An 18,792-nucleotide genomic window follows, 5' to 3' on the forward strand; every position below is an offset into this window, starting at 1 on the left:
ATACTCCTGCACGTGTCCCGCTTTCCGTCCTTAAAGAGAAAGTGCTTTGTACTACTTGTCCATGATAGTTTTTAGTAATGGTAGAAGTTTTCTAATTTTCATTAAATTGTTTCACTTTTTTCTACTCTTCACTCACCAGCCAACTCGTTCTGACCGAGGATGGTTTGTCCCACTTTTTGGGAAAAATCCATGGTGGGTGTACCTGGCCAGTATCCTTCCAGCTATGCTTGTGACCATCCTCATTTTCATGGACCAACAGATCACCGCGGTTATTGTCAACCGGAAGGAAAACAAACTGAAGGTAAGATTTTTAGAAGCAGGGCAATGTGATGCACCATTCATCTGTTGGGACACAATGGCCTTGATCATGGGTTTCAACCTCAGAGGGCCTCAGGTTTTTGTTAAAATCCAGTTTCTTAATGAGAAGTCTATTACTGCTGTTGAAGTATTTATTGCTCAAGCAACATTTTTATGCTTCATTATCGCTTGTTAAGATTTTGAATACTTAATTACTTATTTTAGTCTTATACTGCTGAATTCACCATTTTAATGTCTCCTTATTAGCAATAATATGCAAATGACAAAGGAACCAACATTTCTTCATATAATTTGTTTACATTTAAACCTGTGGTTGACTCACTGACTTAATTTGATTTAACAAAATTTTGGGAAGTAAACTGAAGAGAAAAAAAAAGCGAAGGACTGAGAATTACTCATTCACTTCAGGCCACAAATCATCTGACTGAGATCCTAGAAAAGGAAACAAATCTATCAATTTCACACAGTGTGACGCAGGAGGAGTGTAAAGCTTAACCCCTAGAGATACCTAAGTGTGGACATGGCACCAGGACCAGAGTCTACCCAAGCTATAGTTCTTCATCATTGTGCTGCTATGGGAAGTCTCAAACCCACAAGTCAAGTTGACAAGTACACCCTGATTTATTTCATTAGGTGCCAGATAAAAAATATATATATATGGAAGTGAAGGTCTATAATACGGTTTGCATATTTGTAGTTAGAGGTCCACAAAGGGAGTAAATGAGTCTCGTATCTTAAAATAGTTTTTTATTCCTAAGCTTTCAACAACCTGCCAGGTGTCATCATCAGAGGAAAATGGTTAGACATACCGGGATCAAAGGCAATATACAGCTGGTGAAGGGTGGGGATGGAGGTGGGTGGTTGTAAAGGGGTGGATTAGTAAGGTGGAGTTCAGAAGGTGTTGGTCATAAAGTCTTTAAAGTCTTTTTTTATTATTTAGATGTTCTTCTTTTTAAGCCTGCATATGCTGGGTTCAAGCCCAAGTGTCAGTTGATGGCATTTTCATTAGAGAGTCACGATTCAGCCAGCTCTCTGGCACTCTTAGTACTGGCCCTGAATTTTACTTTTACAGAGTCCCAAGTAAAACATGTGTCTGGTGGAACTTGTATGTGTGTAAATCAGAGACCGTGGGTCTTTCCTTCTGACAGCATTGTGATGTTCCTGTGCACGTGTTGTGAGTCTTTTAGATGTATATTGTGCAGATACTGTATTTCAAAATGAACTTAATGAATGAATTGGAAGAAAGCTTTGAATTTGTAAAAGAAATTCAACATATTGATTAAACAAAGAAACTTACCCTCGAAAAGGACAAGTTTGACAAAACCTCTTTGAGTCAGTAATCGGGCAGGAGGAAGCTTGTCTATTGTGTCTTTAATTAATCTACAGGAAATGCTGAAGAGGGAGCATTCATCATAACAGACTGTTACAGGTCAAAAAAGTAAGACCAAAGGTCCATTGTATAAACAGGTGAATTTACATAACAGTGCTGATTAATGTATACATAGTTGGTTTATACTCCAATGACTCATTAAAATAAAAGTCTATTCTATTACACTCTTGTTCTTCTAATATCCTTTGGGTTCAGCTGTTACCCTTGAAATCTCTGTGTATGTGACAACTGTCCAGTCTTGTTGTTTACAGAACATCTGCTGATCTCTTAATCATCTTCTGGTATATTTTATGTATTACATCACCTTCCTCCTAGTACAGTGGCAGCGAACCTACAGCAAATACTTATATATTTAAATGTGTACTGCAAACCAAATCACTTAACTGTTTTTACCTCTAAATTATTTTCTCACAAATTTCTTGATAAAAGCGGGCAGAAAAGACCCTCAGAGGATCTTCTTAGGACACCATGGGTGAATGAGCCTGTGACTAAAGGAGTTCCAAGACAGGGAAATTTGGGGAGGATGTAGGGGATTTTTCATGATGGCATCTAATTTTGCCACCATCCTGTTTTCCACAACAGCTTCCATTGTGTCCAGGGTTCACTCTGTGATGGAGCAGCCTATCCTGATGAGTTTGTTCAGGCAATGTGCTTCTTTTCAACTCAAGTTGCATCCCCAAGAGACTGCAGCATAGTGTACCACACTGGGTACTATGGACTGGCAGAACATTTCCAGCAGCTTGCTGCACACATCAAAAGACCGGAGTCACCTTAAAAAAGCCCAGTCTATTCTGGCCCTTCTTGTACAGTATCACTGTGTTATCAGACCATTCCAGTTTGTTGTTTATATGGACCCCCAGGTACTTTTAGCTCTGTACCACTTCCACAACCCCCATCTGAATGGTGACTGGTCTCAGAGGTTTCTTGGCACTCTGGAAGTCCACCACCAACTCTTTTGTCTTGTTTTGGATGTTGAGTTGCAGGTTATTGCCCCTACACTACAAGGCAAAGTCCTACATGACTTTCCTGTACTCTTATACTCATCTCCATTATTAATGCAGCCTATGATGGAGGAGTCTTCTGAAAATATCTAGGTGCAAACGTTGATATCGTACTGGAAGTCTTTTGTGTAGATGGTAAACAAGAAGGGAGACAGGACAGTAATGTGAGGTGTTTCAGCATTACACAACACTGTTTCAACAGCAACAAGCCATAAAATTAAATAATGAGAATAATTAAAAGCGAGAACTGGTTTCTAATTAAGCAAAAAATGGTTTGTGTTGTGATGCTCCTTCCTGTTTCTAAACTCACAATGTAGGCAGACCTCAAAAAACAGAAGTCAGACCTGAGCTCTTCCAAACCAGTACACCTCACCACCTCAGCCTGGGCCAAGCTAAAATTGCAGGTTTACAATCCTGGACAGGCTGAAAAATGGAGCAAGGTATATTAAGTCTCAAATTTTAAAAGCATCCCTATAAGGAAAAGAGGAAAACATTAAAAATTCTGACTCAAAATCAAAACAGTGTTCTTTTAATATTTGTTATAGATTAAAACATGTAAAAGGGAATGCTCAAAAAACAATGGCAGAAATAGAAAGGGAGCAAAAATAAGTTTGTCGTAGCGAACAAAAAAAAATAAGAATCAAAAACCAGAAACTGTGTCTTACATCAGGACAGAGGGCGAAAACTAGGAAATCCATAATCAGAAAGAACACACAATTCATAAAGGCAAGAATCAAACCTCAGTGCCAAAGCTGCCATGTTTGTTCTTTATTTTGCCTTATATGATTTCTTGTATTAGGAATTTGTTAGTTTTCGCTTGGAGTAAGAGCACAGGGTCAGCCATTGTACAGTGCCCCTGGCGCAATTACGGGTTAAGGGTCTTGCTCAAGGGCCCAGCAGAGTAGGATCTCTTTTGGCAGTGAACGGGATTCGAACCGGCAACCTTCGGGATACCAGCACGGACCCTTAGCCTCAGAGCCACCACTCCACCCCTAGCTTCCCCAGCTGCATCATTAGGTGACCCCACCCCCTTAGGAAAACAAAGACAGCTAAAGTGCCTTCCTACCTGCCCTGTGAAGAGCTGTCTCCGGCTGCTGCAATATTTTCTCACAAACTCAGTAATCTGCCATAAGTGATTTATAACATCACAACTTATTTGCATAGTCCACTGCCCCAAACAAATTTTGATGTTCAGGTATTCAGGCAGTCAAAAGGGTTAATAAAGAGGTCCTAGATCCCACAAGATCCCTCATATTTCCCAAAAACGCATGCCTGCTAAAGTCAAGATAAATGAGGTGTGTTCCATTTGCAGCAGCCATTCATTACTTATTAAGAAAGTAGCTGAAATGAAAACCTGCAATAACTGTGGTCCTCCAGGATCTGAGTTTGAGACCCCTGTTCTTTATCTTGTAGGTAGTATAGAGTGGCCAAAACACTGGATTTTCTGTTATTATTTCTAACACCTGCCACCCTTCCTTGTGTCTTCATGTTTTCTCTTCAATTTTTTCAACCTGCTGTATGTCACTTTGGATTTTTGAGGATCTTTCCATCCCCAGCATGGATCAAGCCATGTCCCTTCACCTGCCATTGCTTCCATCATAAAAAAAAATAAAGCTATTGCACCAAAGTTCAGTACTCATGAAGCCCCTCAGATGGACACAGGGGTCCTACATGAAATGAACATTGATTTTATGACTGAGTCTTTTGCTTGTTCTTTTTTTGCAGAAAGGAGCAGGCTATCACCTGGATCTCTTCTGGGTGGGCATTCTAATGGCAGTGTGCTCCTTCATGTGCTTGCCCTGGTATGTGGCTGCCACGGTCATTTCTATTGCACACATTGACAGCTTAAAGATGGAGACCGAATCCAGCGCACCTGGAGAGCAGCCCCAGTTCTTGGGGGTTAGGTGAGAACCCACCCATGTGGCTGGTTAAATGTGTACTTTAAATTAACAATGAATATCTAAAGAACCTAGCCAACTGAATGTCTAATTTTCGACATGTAAAAGAATGATCTATCTGTAATGAAAAATTTTTTTCTTTTCTAAGATGCTCTGCAATTTTATGAATCTTTTAAATGCCTCCTAGGCACAATTTTAAATTAAGTAACTGTACTTGTTGTCTTCACTGTTTTCCTTTAGAGAGCAGAGACTGACAGGGATAATGGTTTTTATTCTCACGGGTATCTCTGTTTTTCTGGCTCCCATTCTTAAGGCAAGGCTTTCATTTTGCTGATTCTTTTTATCATGCTAGTGATTTGAACATTACAGTTGAGATGTGTAGCACTTACTTACAATCTGGGGTGGCATGGCGGCACAGTAGTTAGCTCTGCTGCATCACCATCCTGGGTTCAAGTGATGTGCACATATGTTTGTCTGTATGAGGCTTGTACGTTGTCTGCATGGGCTTTCTTGCCATATACCCAAAGACATATTGGTTAGCTTGATTAGTGATTCCAAATTAGTCCCACTATGAGTGTGAGTGGGCTGAGATGGACTGATGTCCTGGCCAGGGCTGTTTTCTGCCTTGTGCCCCATGCCAGGATAGGCTATGGCCCCCACATAAAAGCAGATCTGAGAATGAATGATTTACAATTTAATGATTCCAGCGCTTGACTAGTGAAGCTTACCTGCATTTGTTTTATGGACATCGGCCATTAATACTCTTCTCATTTTATGATTTGCAGTTCATACCAATGGCGGTGCTTTATGGAGTTTTTCTCTACATGGGTGTGGCCTCACTCAAAGGAATTCAGGTATGACTCTGGTTGCAGGTAGGGACTAAATTAAATATATATATTTAAATCTTTACCAAATACAGTATAGTGCTTGGAGCTTTCCCCAAAGAATCTAGTTTTTGTCTCATCAGACCAGACAATCTTTTTCCTTAGGCTCTCAGTGTCCTTTAAATACCACTCATTAAACTCCAAGTGGGAGTTAGCCACTCTACCATAATGGCCTGATTGCTAGAGTGCTGCTAAGACAGTTGACCTCCTGACAGGTTCTCCCATCTCAGTGAAGGACTTCAAAAGAAAGCTCTTTTAGAATGACCATTGGGTTCTGGCTCACCTCCTTGACCAAGGCCCTTCTTGCCCAATTACTCAGTTTGGCCAGACAATCAACTTCAGGAAGAGTGCCAGTGGTTCCAAACTTCTTCCATTTCACAATTATCGGGGTCACTGTAGTCCTGGGGACACTCAATGCTTTAGAAATGACTTTATTCCCTTCTTCTGATCTATGCCTCACCACAGTTTGACTACGGAGGTCTACACAGAGTTCCTTGGACTTGATGGCTTGGTTTTTGTAGTGTGAATTATGGCACATTACATACACAGGTATACAAGTGCCTTTCAAAAAAATGTCTAATCAACTCAGTTTACCACAGATGGATACCCATCAAGTTCTAGCAACATCTCAAGGAGAATAAAGCCAACAGGATGCACCTGACCACAATTTGGAGGGCCACAACAAAGGGCCTGAATACATAGATGAATAGGAGATTTCAGTTTTTGATGTTTAATAAATTTGCAAACCTTTCTGAAAGCATGTTTTCACTTCATCATTGTGGGTTATTGAGTGTATATTGATCTTTTTAAAATCCATAACACAATAAAATGTGCAGATTGTTCAGGGATCTCAGTACCTTCAGAACCTACTGTTACGTAACTGGTTTTGAATAATGATGAGGCAGACAGCTTTAAAGGCCTTCCATGGCCTAGAGGATGAGAATATTCTATCAACATAAATTGAATTTCAATTTATTGACTAATTCAACTTGGCAATGTTAGTTTTTTTACAAAATTAGGTCAAGTTAATCCAAGATCAAGTAATGGCAAGCCAATCAAGAGGGGTCCATAAATAGTGTTCTATTTAGCAAACACAGAATGGAGATGCACACAGTGCTTTGGTCCACTACACTCATCCAGGTGGAAAAATTCCTTAATCCAATTTACATTGTAGTTCTTCTCTCCAGAGGAATGCAACAGTAAAGATTTAACCCAAGGAGCAGACCATTTTGGGTACCAAAAAAAGATTAAATATGTGACCTATTCTCAGATTTTTATTAAGGATTTTTCTCTCTTTGCTTTCTGCAGTTCTGGGACCGATGCAAACTCTTTTTCATGCCTGCAAAACACCAGCCAGACTACATCTACCTACGCCATGTTCCTCTGCGCCGAGTGCATCTTTTTACTGTGGTGCAGATTGTGTGTCTCACCGTACTGTGGGTTCTTAAATCCACTGTGGCAGCCATTATATTTCCAGTTATGGTAAGACCTTTTAAAACACAGACAGCTTCTACTATCAAAGATTAAAATAATATTAACATAAATCTGAAAAATGATTCTGCTTATAATAATAAGAAGATTAATAATACATTAGGGCAGCACGGTGGCGCAGTGGGTAGTGCTGCTGCCTCGCAGTTAGGAGACCTGGGTTCGCTTCCCGGGTCCTCCCTGCATGGAGTTTGCATGTTCTCTCTGTATCTGCGTGGGTTTCCTCCAGGAGCTCCGGTTTCCTCCCACAGTCCAAAGACATGCAGGTTGGGTGCACTGGCGATCCTAAATTGTCCCTAATGTGTGTGTGTCCTGTGGTGGGCTGGCGCCCTGCCTGGGATTTGTTCCTTGCCTTGTTCCCAATGTTGGCTGGGATTGGCTCCTGTGATCCTGTAGTTAGGATATAGTGGGTTGGATAATAATACATTTTATTTATATAGCGCCTTTACCATGCTCAAGGTGCTTATGGGGTTTGTTTGAACCTTAGACTAAAACTGAGTATCTTTTAAATGTGATTCTATCTTTTGTGAGAGATCAACACTCAAACACACACAAACATCCCTCTGCCTTGCACCCTGTACCTCTTTAATACCACTTTCAGGCTCTCTTCCTCTCACCATTTGAGCCATTACCCCTCTAAGATCAACCACAGACTGCCCTGGAGGGCTTTTAAATCAGGAGTTGGACGTCATTAATGATCATGGGAATTCCTTGGGCCTTTCTTCTGATTCTCATCCCTACAATCCTGAACTCTACTGAAGGCACAAGCAGGCAAAGCCTAGTTTGAATGCCCATTAGAGCAAGTAGCAAGGGTTCACACATAACATGTAGGGCTTCCCTGCTGACACCTACCTGAAAAATCAGCATCCTTCAATATCCTTCCAGTATCTTACTACTTCAAGAGTTCTCGTACACAAGTATGTTCCATAACACAGTCTTACAGAGGTAGCCCAGTCCCACTGGCACAGCAGCAAAACCTGCTAATACCAATGCTAAATGTGCCATTACATGTTACAGCCAGCTTTTGCCTGGGACAGAGTGAAACAACTTGAGGCCCAAGTTCAGAGCAGATCCTTCCTCACAAAATAAAGCATATTTAGAGGAGGGACCCCCTCACACTACGATGTTATCCTAATAGATCAGTTGGAATACCATAACATTGTGATTATTTTTATGTTTTAAAATATTTGACTTTGGCAATATATTGCAATTTATTATTACATTTTTATTTGTCCAAAGTTCTAGCCAAGTCACATTAAGCCGATGTCCCATTAAACATCATGTCACTTTAGATGACTTTTCCTTAATTGATTTCCAGTTGTAGTCTTCATTACATAATCTTACATAATCTTTGTAAGTCTGATGCAGTCGGCAGCTCGCTATCCTGAAGTCTGACAGTCCCAGTGACTCACTCCAACTAGTCCATGACTCACCCCGACAAAATCACACCTGTTTGATTTTGTCTTTATTCGTAGAAGTGGGCCCTATGTGCGCACGAAAGCTGACAACCTATGAATGCTCATCTGGAAGTACAAAGCATATAATAGTGAGATGCAGAAAAAGGAGTGTGAGTGCTTTGGACCCCACAAACAAAACAGAAGCTTGTGATGTTTTATATACCATGACAAAATTAAAATAAAAAAAGGACAGAGATTGTGGCTGAACTTGCAATAGCTGTTAATAACCCTTTACACAGAACCAGCTCTATCAGGCAGCATGCTATTGGCTGAAAAAGGGGCAAGCACAACTGTGCTGAAAGCCGTCATGCAGTCACATAATTTGACATAGTCAGCAATTTTCACTTGTTTAAATTGACATACTCTGGTGACTTAATCAGTAACCGTGACCAGCAAGTCTGACATACCCTACAACTAATGCGACATAGACTTTAAATTTGACATCATATCCCTTTAGGTGAGCATGTATCAATCCATTATGCCTGTTAACCCACTTCATTATGCTTAAAATCTTTTGTGGAGACCTCGATACTTGCAGACTTGAAGAGAACATGCAGACAGACACTGACTTGATCGGGGTTTGAATCCAGAACTTTGGAGCCACGGGGCAGCAACACTAACCGTTTTACCTGGTTGTAAAAATGCATGTCATTACGTAACAATTTAAAGTCAAACCACCTTGGATAAGGAAAACAAACACCAGCAGCCACCATGTTCCCCGTGTTCTGGTACCCGGAAGTAGATACTGGTTTGTGCGCAGTAAAAGAGTAGGATTTCTCTTACACAGTAACATTTCAGTGAACGTTTTCTTAGCAAAAGTGTAGCAGACTTGATTGGTGTCAAATTATCATTAACATTTTAAGGATATTCTTTGTCTGTTTTTTCCCTGTTCTTTCTTCTAGATTTTAGCCCTCATACTTGTACGAAAGATGTTAGACTGGGTATTCTCGCAGCATGATCTAGCCTGGCTGGATGACATTCTCCCAGAGAAAGAGAAAAAGAAGAAAGAAGATGACAAAAAGAAGAAAAAGAAATCTAGATCAGGTGGCGGGAGAGAGGACAGTGACGATGAGGTTAGACTGAAGAGGTTTACTGATGTCATTAAAAGGTTGACAATGTCATGAAGATCGAATATGGTATGAGGAGGAGCTTTAAAAGGGGACAGAATTGGGAGAGAACATTAGAACATTGGGACAGAATTTGTATAATGTGATGAACCATCATGATAATGATGGCCTAATGCAAAACAGACGCTGATGGTGTCTGTATACAGAAATTCCTTTATTCTGAAAGTAAAATTAACAGGTTTCTTCTTAGTTACCTTGAATATAAAGACTAATTTGATTAATAATATTATTAATTTATCTAATAGCAGTTCATGGGTAAAATGTTATCTTTATAACACAGTGAGACAGTATGTGTAACAACCCATGGTAATTGGGGGTCCTGTTAGTGCTCCATTGTTTGCTGAAATCTTACTTTGCTAGTGTGGAAAATATTGTGTGTCTTAAATAGACAAGTCGCATTATACATGAATACATTATCTGCATGCAAATGCCATGCCACCTCATACTTCTTACAGGCATCATCCAGAGCAGCCACTTTTCGTGACACACGCCATGGACTTCCGTAAGGGAGACTAGGAGCTGCTAAGTAGAGCGGTGTGTTAAATAATACCATCTTAAGCAAAGCACATTTTTCTACTCACTCCCTTCAAACTTTCCCCATGTGACCAATATGAGGCGTAACAGCACCCCAGACAAAACCACAAAGACACCAAGCCCAGGTGCAAATGCAAGGATTATTATAATTATAATACCTTACAAAGGCTTCCTTGTAATAATGACACAAGCACAACACAATTCTCGTTCTCTCTCTCTCTCTCTCTCTCTGCCCAGGCAAACTTTGTCTGTCCTCGACCAAACCCGATTTCAACTCCCCTGGATGAGGTTGAGATGCTTGTTTTATCTATGACCCCCTGAAGCATCTCCGGTGCTACGGCACAGCCAGCTGGAAGCACTTTCAGGTCAAACAGAAGTCCATGGATAACAAATCCCTGCAGCGCTCCCTGGCGGCCCGCACAGAATCCCACAAAGCTACCCCATGGGACTACAAGTCCCAGCATGCCCTGTGGGTGTCCATGTAAGAATCCTAACTGCCATCTGACGTATGGTTAGAGCAAAAGGTTTGAGCAGGTTAACTCCCCCATACTATTATTTTGGCCTCCGAGGCAGGTAAGGAACCTGAACCTGTCCTGGCAGGTAGCATAAGTAGTTGTCAGGCAGGAAATATCCTTCCATTCTTCCTGCTTTTTCCTTCCCCAGGCCACCCAGCCAGGCAAGGACTAGAAACTGTATCGGCAGGAGATCAGCCCAATGCATGTTGTCTATTACACCCAATATATCCTTACTAGGCATGAGAGGAAACATTTTGTCCTAATTATATATTGTGGTACAGTACATCCTCAAAACAACAAACAAATAAATCAAATTATGTAAAAGGGTTAGTTTTAGGACAATAAAACACAACATTTTGATTAAAAGCAAAAAATAAATAAATCTGAAATCTCTTCTATGTAACACCCCCACCTAAAAAATGCATATTTTTATTGAGTTTTGGATTGCAAACTTGAATGTGAAATGTAAATTGAATGTTTTGCTCATCCTACACACCTCTCAGGGGTGGAGTAGAAATAAATTACAACAATTTGATTTTTAATCCTTTACCGGGGATCTAGCCCTCTGTGGATGTCTGTCAGAAGGTGAAAAATGACAAATTTACTGTATATTCCAATCGAGAATACTTAGACTTTTAAATTGAAGCCCACATTTTAATATTTTGAATATTTTAACTCAACTATTCTTGTTTATTATGTGCCTCTACCTCATGAAGTAAATCATTACATTTCTTCTGAACATCCTGAATTAGGGCAGCTTACACTAAGTCAGACTTTTTTTTATTTTTGGGACAGGACAATGGCACAGTAGCGAGCGGGTGAATGGGCTTTGCACATTCTGCTTGGGTCTACAAGTGTTTTCCTCCCACATCCATAAAGATTTCATTCTTAGGATAACTGGCCTGTACAAGTGAGTGAGGGAGTGAGAGCCCTGCAGTGGACTGCTGCCCCATCCGGAGTCATCCACAGGGTTGGGGTCTGTCTGAATTAAGTGTGTCCAGGAAAAGTTTTACATTTGTCAGACACCTTTACCCAACTGGGTTAGCACTCAGAAATTCCAGAGTCCTGAGTTTAAATCATAGCACAAAAGGGTCATGTCTGTGTGAATTTTTCACCATGTTCTTCGATTTTCTTCCATATCAAAAGGACCTTTGAGAAATATAAACTTGTAACAATATGAGTGGCTGTGAGTGTTTGTGTGTGAGTGTGGCCTGCTTGAGACTGGCACCCAACTACGGCAGTTTACCACCTTGTGTCCAGCTCTGCCAAGATGGATAGCAGTTGCAATAACACTAAACTGGATGAAGGAGGTTTGATAATGGCTGGATAAACTTGTGGATAATGTATTTCAAACAAACTGTATAAGACAGAAACACATACTGCACATCATTGGATAGAGGAAAGTTAGAATTTTAAAAGCCCGCCTAAATGTACCAGTGAATGCCACCGAGCGCTGTTCCTCGTTTATAGTAAAATGGCGACAATACCACAAGAGAAATCATTTTTCATGCTGCAATTTGTGAAGATTAAGTCCATTGTTCAAGTGCAACGTGAATTCTGCCGACGGTTCAACAAACAGAGGCCTCGTCATAAGCAAATTTACAAGATATATATACTGTATGTGTGTAGAATATATATATAGTATATAAGTAAATGTATTTATGACACATATATTTTTAGTTTCCTGTTGTTATTGCACTGTTTCATCTGTCAGTGATGCTCTCACAGTGATTGTCCTGTCTCTCCTTACACTATCCTGTCTACCCTGCCCCAAGTCTTTCAATGCTGTTTCTCCCAGTTTAAACCCCCAGATCCCTCACCTGTAAGGATATCCATGGAAGTCATTTTGTCTGACCCTCTCACTCACCCCATTCCTGATAGTAAGTACCCCCGGTTCATTGTACTGAGATTGTCGTTTCTTTTTATTAAACAGATTGCACTGTTTTAAAGAGTTTAATAACTAAATCTAAAATTCTGTTGGAAATGTGTGAATGAAAAAGAGAAGAAATGTAGTATGATTACAGCTGATAAAACCTCACAACCTAGTCGGCGTTTGAAAGGTCACTCTCATTTGATTATATTACATATTTTTTTATTATCTTCATCATGAGGGTTATGGATCTCAAGCACATTTCCATCTGGATTTGCAAATTAAGAACATTTAGAAGAGTATTTCCATATTTTATAGTAATGGAAGATTTTATATTATGTTTGTTAAATTTCATTACCGAACTTTAAGGATTCTAATCACATTCATAGTAAGCCTGCATTTACTTCAGCCAGCTTTAAAAAGATCGCTAGATCTACAGTGCATCCGGAACGTATTCACAGCGCATCACTTTTTTCCACATTTTGTTATGTTACAGCCTTATTCCAAAATGGATTAAATTCATTTTTTTCCTAAGAATTCTACACACAACACCCCATAATGACAATGTGAAAAAAGTTTACTTGAGATTTTTGCAAATTTATTAAAAATAAAAAAATTGTGAAAGCACATGGACATACTGTAAGTATTCACAGCCTTTGCCATGAAGCTCAAAATTGAGCTCAGGTGCATCCTGTTTCCCCTGATCATCATTGAGATGTTTCTGCAGCTTAATTGGAGTCCACCTGTGGTAAATTCAGTTGATTGGACATGATTTGGAAAGGCACACACCTGTCTATATAAGGTCCCACAGTTGACAGTTCATGTCAGAGCACAAACCAAGCATGAAGTCAAAGGAATTGTCTGTAGACCTCCGAGACAGAATTGTCTCGAGGCACAAATCTGGGAAAGGTTACAGAAACATTTCTGCTGCTTTGAAGGTCCCAATGAGCACAGTGGCCTCCATCATCCGTAAGTGGAAGAAGTTCAAAACCACCAGGACTCTTCCTAGAGCTGGCCGGCCATCTAAACTGAGCGATATGGGGAGAAGGGCCTTAGTCAGGGAGGTGACCAAGAACCCGATGGTCACTCTGTCAGAGCTCCAGAGGTCCTCTGTGGAGAGAGGAAAACCTTCCAGAAGGACAACCATCTCTGCAGCAATCCACCAATCAGACCTGTATGGTAGAGTGGCCAGACGGAAGCCACTCCTTAGTAAAAGGCACATGGCAGCCCGCCTGGAGTTTGCCAAAAGGCACCTGAAGGACTCTCAGACCATGAGAAAGAAAATTCTCTGGTCTGATGAGACAAAGATTGAACTCTTTGGTGTGAATGCCAGGCGTCACGTTTGGAGGAAACCAGGCACTGCTCATCACCAGGCCAATACTATCCCTACAGTGAAGCATGGTGGTGGCAGCATCATGCTGTGAGGATGTTTTTCAGCGGCAGGGACTGAGAGACTAGTCAGGATAAAGGGAAAGATGACTGCAGCAATGTACAGAGACATCCTGGATGAAGACCTGCTCCAGAGCGCTCTTGACCTCAGACTGGGGCGACGGTTCATCTTTCAGCAGGACAACGACCCTAAGCACACAGCGAAGATATCAAAGGAGTGGCTTCAGGCCAACTCTGTGAATGTCCTTGAGTGGCCCAGCCAGAACCCAGACTTGAATCCGATTGAACATTTCTGGAGAGATCTTACAATGGCTGTGCACCGACGCTTCCCATCCAACCTGATTCAGCTTGAGAGGTGCTGCAAAGAGGAATGGGCGAAACTGGCCAAGGATAGGTGTGTCAAGCTTGTGGCATCTTATTCAAAAAGACTTGATGCTGTAATTGCTGCCAAAGGTGCATCGACAAAGTATTGAGCAAAGGCTGTGAATACTTATGTACATGTGATTTCTCAGTTTTTTTATTTTTAATAAATTTGCAAAAACCTCAAGTAAACTTTTTTCACGTTGTCATTATGGGGTGTTGTGTGTAGCATTCTGAGGAAAAAAATGAATTTAATCCATTTTGGAATAAGGCTGTAACATAACAAAATGTGGAAAAAGTGATGCACTGTAAATACTTTCCGGATGCACTGTATTTAAATGTGATGACTTAACTTTAATTTAAAATAACATAATTTAATATTAAAATAAATGTAAATAATTACTATTATTACTATTTTAATTATTATTAAAACATAATGATTTTAACATGAAGTAGCTTTTTTACATCTGCATTTCTAAAAGTTTTGAATTTATTTTAGTAAACTCACCATTCTTCACATTGAAGTCAATTCTTTATTGCTATCGTAATATTTATGGATGTAGTGCCAAGTCAGATTGTTCATCCCACACTCATTCCACCTGGCATCTCTTAAAACAAATTCACCTTCACATGCATCAGAAAACATACTAATGGATTCATGCTTTCACATTGGGCGTGTAGGATGGCTGTCATTCAGGCAAAAATGCAAAACATAACATGACATACTCATCATGTTATGAAAGTTATGGCCTTTTTTAACTTTTAATCCATTTTCCTTGATATCAGCAGTTACAATGCTGATATTGTCCATTTTAAATTTGATATCAGGCTTTTAAACTTGGATGATGAGCTTCTGAAATTTGATATCACATTTTAAAATTTGATATTGCACTTTTGAAATTTCATATGAACGCTTAAATGTGTGCATTTTAAACTCTCACATCATATTTTGTCATTTTGATATCATGCTTATAAAATTTGATGTCACGCTTTTAAAATTTGATATTGAGGTTTTGAAATTTCATATTAGCTATAGATATTAAGCAAATGACTATATATATGGCTTAGCATTTTAGAGCTGAGTGTAATTAATTTACAAATATATTAATATATAAATGCAACAGTATAACATAATAATAAACAGGTTATTTGCTTAAAAGTAGTTTCACTTCACAAGTAAAATACCAGTTTTAAAAAGTAAATAGTAATAATAATATTTTAATTCAAGTTCTTTACAATTGTAAAAATACAAACCCTTGAAATTCAATATTACTTTTCTCTTGACTTCATCTTTGAAATTTAGAAACGGTTTCTTTTGAATCTAATGTTCGTGTCTACTGAGAGGATTGCTAGAATTATAAGAATCTTAAGGACAGTAGTATTAATTCCAAGTGTTTACAAGTTAGTGCCTATACTGTTTAAAAAAAAAAAAACAAAGGCACCCTCCAGATTTTGCCCCCCTAAGCAGCTGTCTAGTTCTCCTAAATGGTAGATCTAGTCCTGTCTGTTTAGTTTTGGAAGTCATCTTCAAACTTTTTAATTCTCCCTGCCAATGACAGATTGAGAAAACATTCAAATGTTTCCTGCTTACATGCAGCCTTGAGAGATTGATACCTTTAGCGTTTTCAGTAAAAAACACAGACACAGGTATGGATATTTGGTGGTTAACATTTGAACAAATGTTACAAAACAATGCATCACACTGAGAATTATGGTTGAAAAAAAGCACTTTGAGATTCTTCAAATCCTGACTGATACACTGATTGTTGTTATGTTCGAATTACCAGGTAATTTTCAGATTTTTATTATATTACATATACTGCTTATGCTTTGCAACATTCAAACTTATCAATCTGTGTCAATCCATGGATCAGCCTGCTTGTACTCAAATCAATTTATTAGTGAACAATGCATATCCTATTTTGTTGCTCTTCTGTTTATGTCAGGATTTGTCTCCCTCTTATAGCCCAAACTGCTGTCCTCTGTGTTTGGTCCATTATAATGCCAATGTCGTAGACACTAAGGCCCTTCTTGGTACTGTCATTGAAATAGTCACTAATGTGTTCATATTTTTTCACCAGGGCAAGACACAGATGCATCCTAACTTCTCCCCAAGCAGTTCAGATCTGGACCGCAGGTATTCACTCTTCATTTTCCTTTACAAAGATTGTAGCCAATCTCCAGTGGTAACAGTAGTCTGCCATAGCCTAAAGTGCAAGACAAGAAATAGAGAACTTACTCCTTAAATCCCAGCCTTTAGAAAGTCCCCACCTTTTTATGATTATTTTAGCTTGAATAAAGATTTTGTAACCTTAATAAATGTTTATGAACCCAAATAGAAACTGGACAGTTTAAGCTTGTTGATTGGGCTTTATCTAAATTTACAAAGCAGTCTGGGTAATTTTTATAGTGTATATACTGATTACACAATTTTGTAAAAGGAAGCAGTAAAATATATAATCAGTATATATATCTTTTTCATATTTTCTCCAAATTTTAAATCATAAAGTTAATCATTCATATTTGTCAATAACTTGTTGTTCAGCTAAGGATGACTTGTCCTGCTGGTACTCTATCTTTTACAGTAACTGTTAAGAGTATGCAAAATGTCCAATGCAGCGAGCTCCCACGTGACTGGGCACTTCTAGGTGTTGTGATTCATATTTCACTGGGAAGGAAGTATAAGCTTGTATTTTTAGATTCTTCAAATAAATATGCTAATTATGGGAATGTTCATTAACTTGCATTTACCCAACTCACAAAGTCTCTTTTGCACTGAAGTATATTTTGCACCATTACGCAAGAGAGTTGCATGTTATCCACCTTAATAAAAGGATAAGTGTCTATGTATCTCTTTATGTGTCCATCCAGTTGCTATGTCACTGTCATTCTAACAGATGGTGCATCACAAACATTACAGTTTTTATCAATCGATTTAGTACAATTCTTGGAACAAAGTTCATATTCCCAAAACAGTTAACACAAATCACACAACACCATTTAAGTTTACAAAATAGTACAAGCTGAATCCAGCTTCATCAACATAAACAAATAACTGTGGTGTGTTACTGCCTTCAACTCCCATTATTCTCTAAAAGAAACAAAGATGACAACAGACCAAATCATGCAAAGCACCATCAAGTAGAAACACAATTACAGTACAAGTATTGAGAAGAATACCCCCCCTGTACATATGGGTACCTCAGTTCCTTCACTCACTCAGTGTTTCTTTCAAATGGTACCTTGTACAGCTGTTTCATTCTGAGTTGATGCTTACGCAGAACACAATCAATTGTAGAAATTCTCACGCTCTTTATGGTGGTAAATTTGCCATTGTCTTCAAAGATGTGTGACTGCATTTCCTGTAAACATATAGTTTGTTTGCAATCACCAACTCAACAATATCCTGTTCTTCAGTAAAGACATCTCCTCTGCCACCCAGTGGAGGTCTTTGTTGCACTCTATTGATGAATGCATAGACAACAGTTAAGCTATAGACCAACTGCTTTCATGATGGACTAAACTGAGTGATTGCTAAAGAAAAATTGATTCCTGCAAGTCCTTATGACTGACACAACAGAAGATCTACTGAGGTTGGGTTGTACCCTTTGGCCTGCCTCTCTCATTGTGTGGCCGTAGTTTATCACATGGTCCACCAATGTTGCAGGGATCTCATTCAAAATAAATGCAAACCTCTACGGACACCTATAGCTTGACTTCTTCTCACACTTTCTTGTTCTATGTTCACTTAAACTGAGTAACTGGTGTCCATTCTTATATCTGATGTAGGTCCGAAGGGTTGGTGAACAAATTAGCTGTAATCGTTTACAGTTAGGTGACAAATTTTAGGGATGATCTCTTTCTATTGAGAATCATTTTTTGTTTTTTGCTTATTGAGACTCGAATGGCTGAATTTTGTGTTTAAATGTAAAGATGTGTATTTATAGTTTGGCAAACTTTTCACTTCTGATTTTTGTGGGAAAGGAATCAAAATGAATTTACTGCTTTGTATCATACAATCAGATTCTGAGAAATGAGTTACCTGTTTTGAGAATGTGAACTATGTTTCAGATACTGTGCTCCACCAATTGAGAAAAACATTAACCCTGCTTTTACAAATCCCATACGAAATGGTCTTTAACAGAAACATGTGCATTGTATGGTGCACTGCAAACATTAACGCTGAGGTCTAAATGGATTATTTAGATTTCAACCTATCTTAATTTTAGAATAATTGAATATAGTATGTGCAATTTGTGCCTTTTCAATGCAATTCTTTGGGATACTAAGCATAATGGTTGTCTTTTCTGAGTAACATAAATTTACTCAGATATTTCTGTAATAATGCCCCTCTTACCAGTGAATTGTGTTTCACACACTTTGTTGACGTTTGGCTGTACATTCTGGGATGCTGCCTTTTTGCTGTATAAGGTTTCAATCTCAGGTCTTTTGGTGGGCCGTTCTAGTCGTTCCAACCAGGTCCTAATTCACATGAAGAGTAACACATGATGCCCGTTTTCATCACCTTTCCCAGCCCTAGATACAGGCAGGATTTACTGTC

General features: G+C 39.1%; 1 protein-coding gene across 1 annotated transcript in view; it reads left to right on the plus strand.

The window, feature by feature from the left end:
- slc4a5a (solute carrier family 4 member 5a) overlaps positions 1-18,792 on the plus strand; it is a 154,558-nt gene that overhangs the window by 134,174 nt on the left and 1,592 nt on the right. The window contains 7 exon segments of the mRNA XM_051928758.1: positions 140-301; positions 4,435-4,613; positions 4,848-4,920; positions 5,393-5,461; positions 6,800-6,973; positions 9,339-9,509; positions 16,313-16,368. Coding sequence (XP_051784718.1) covers positions 140-301; positions 4,435-4,613; positions 4,848-4,920; positions 5,393-5,461; positions 6,800-6,973; positions 9,339-9,509; positions 16,313-16,368 — 884 coding nt within the window.

Source organism: Erpetoichthys calabaricus, chromosome 1 (genome assembly GCF_900747795.2).
Source record: "Erpetoichthys calabaricus chromosome 1, fErpCal1.3, whole genome shotgun sequence".
Classification (NCBI taxonomy): Eukaryota; Metazoa; Chordata; class Cladistia; order Polypteriformes; family Polypteridae; genus Erpetoichthys; species Erpetoichthys calabaricus.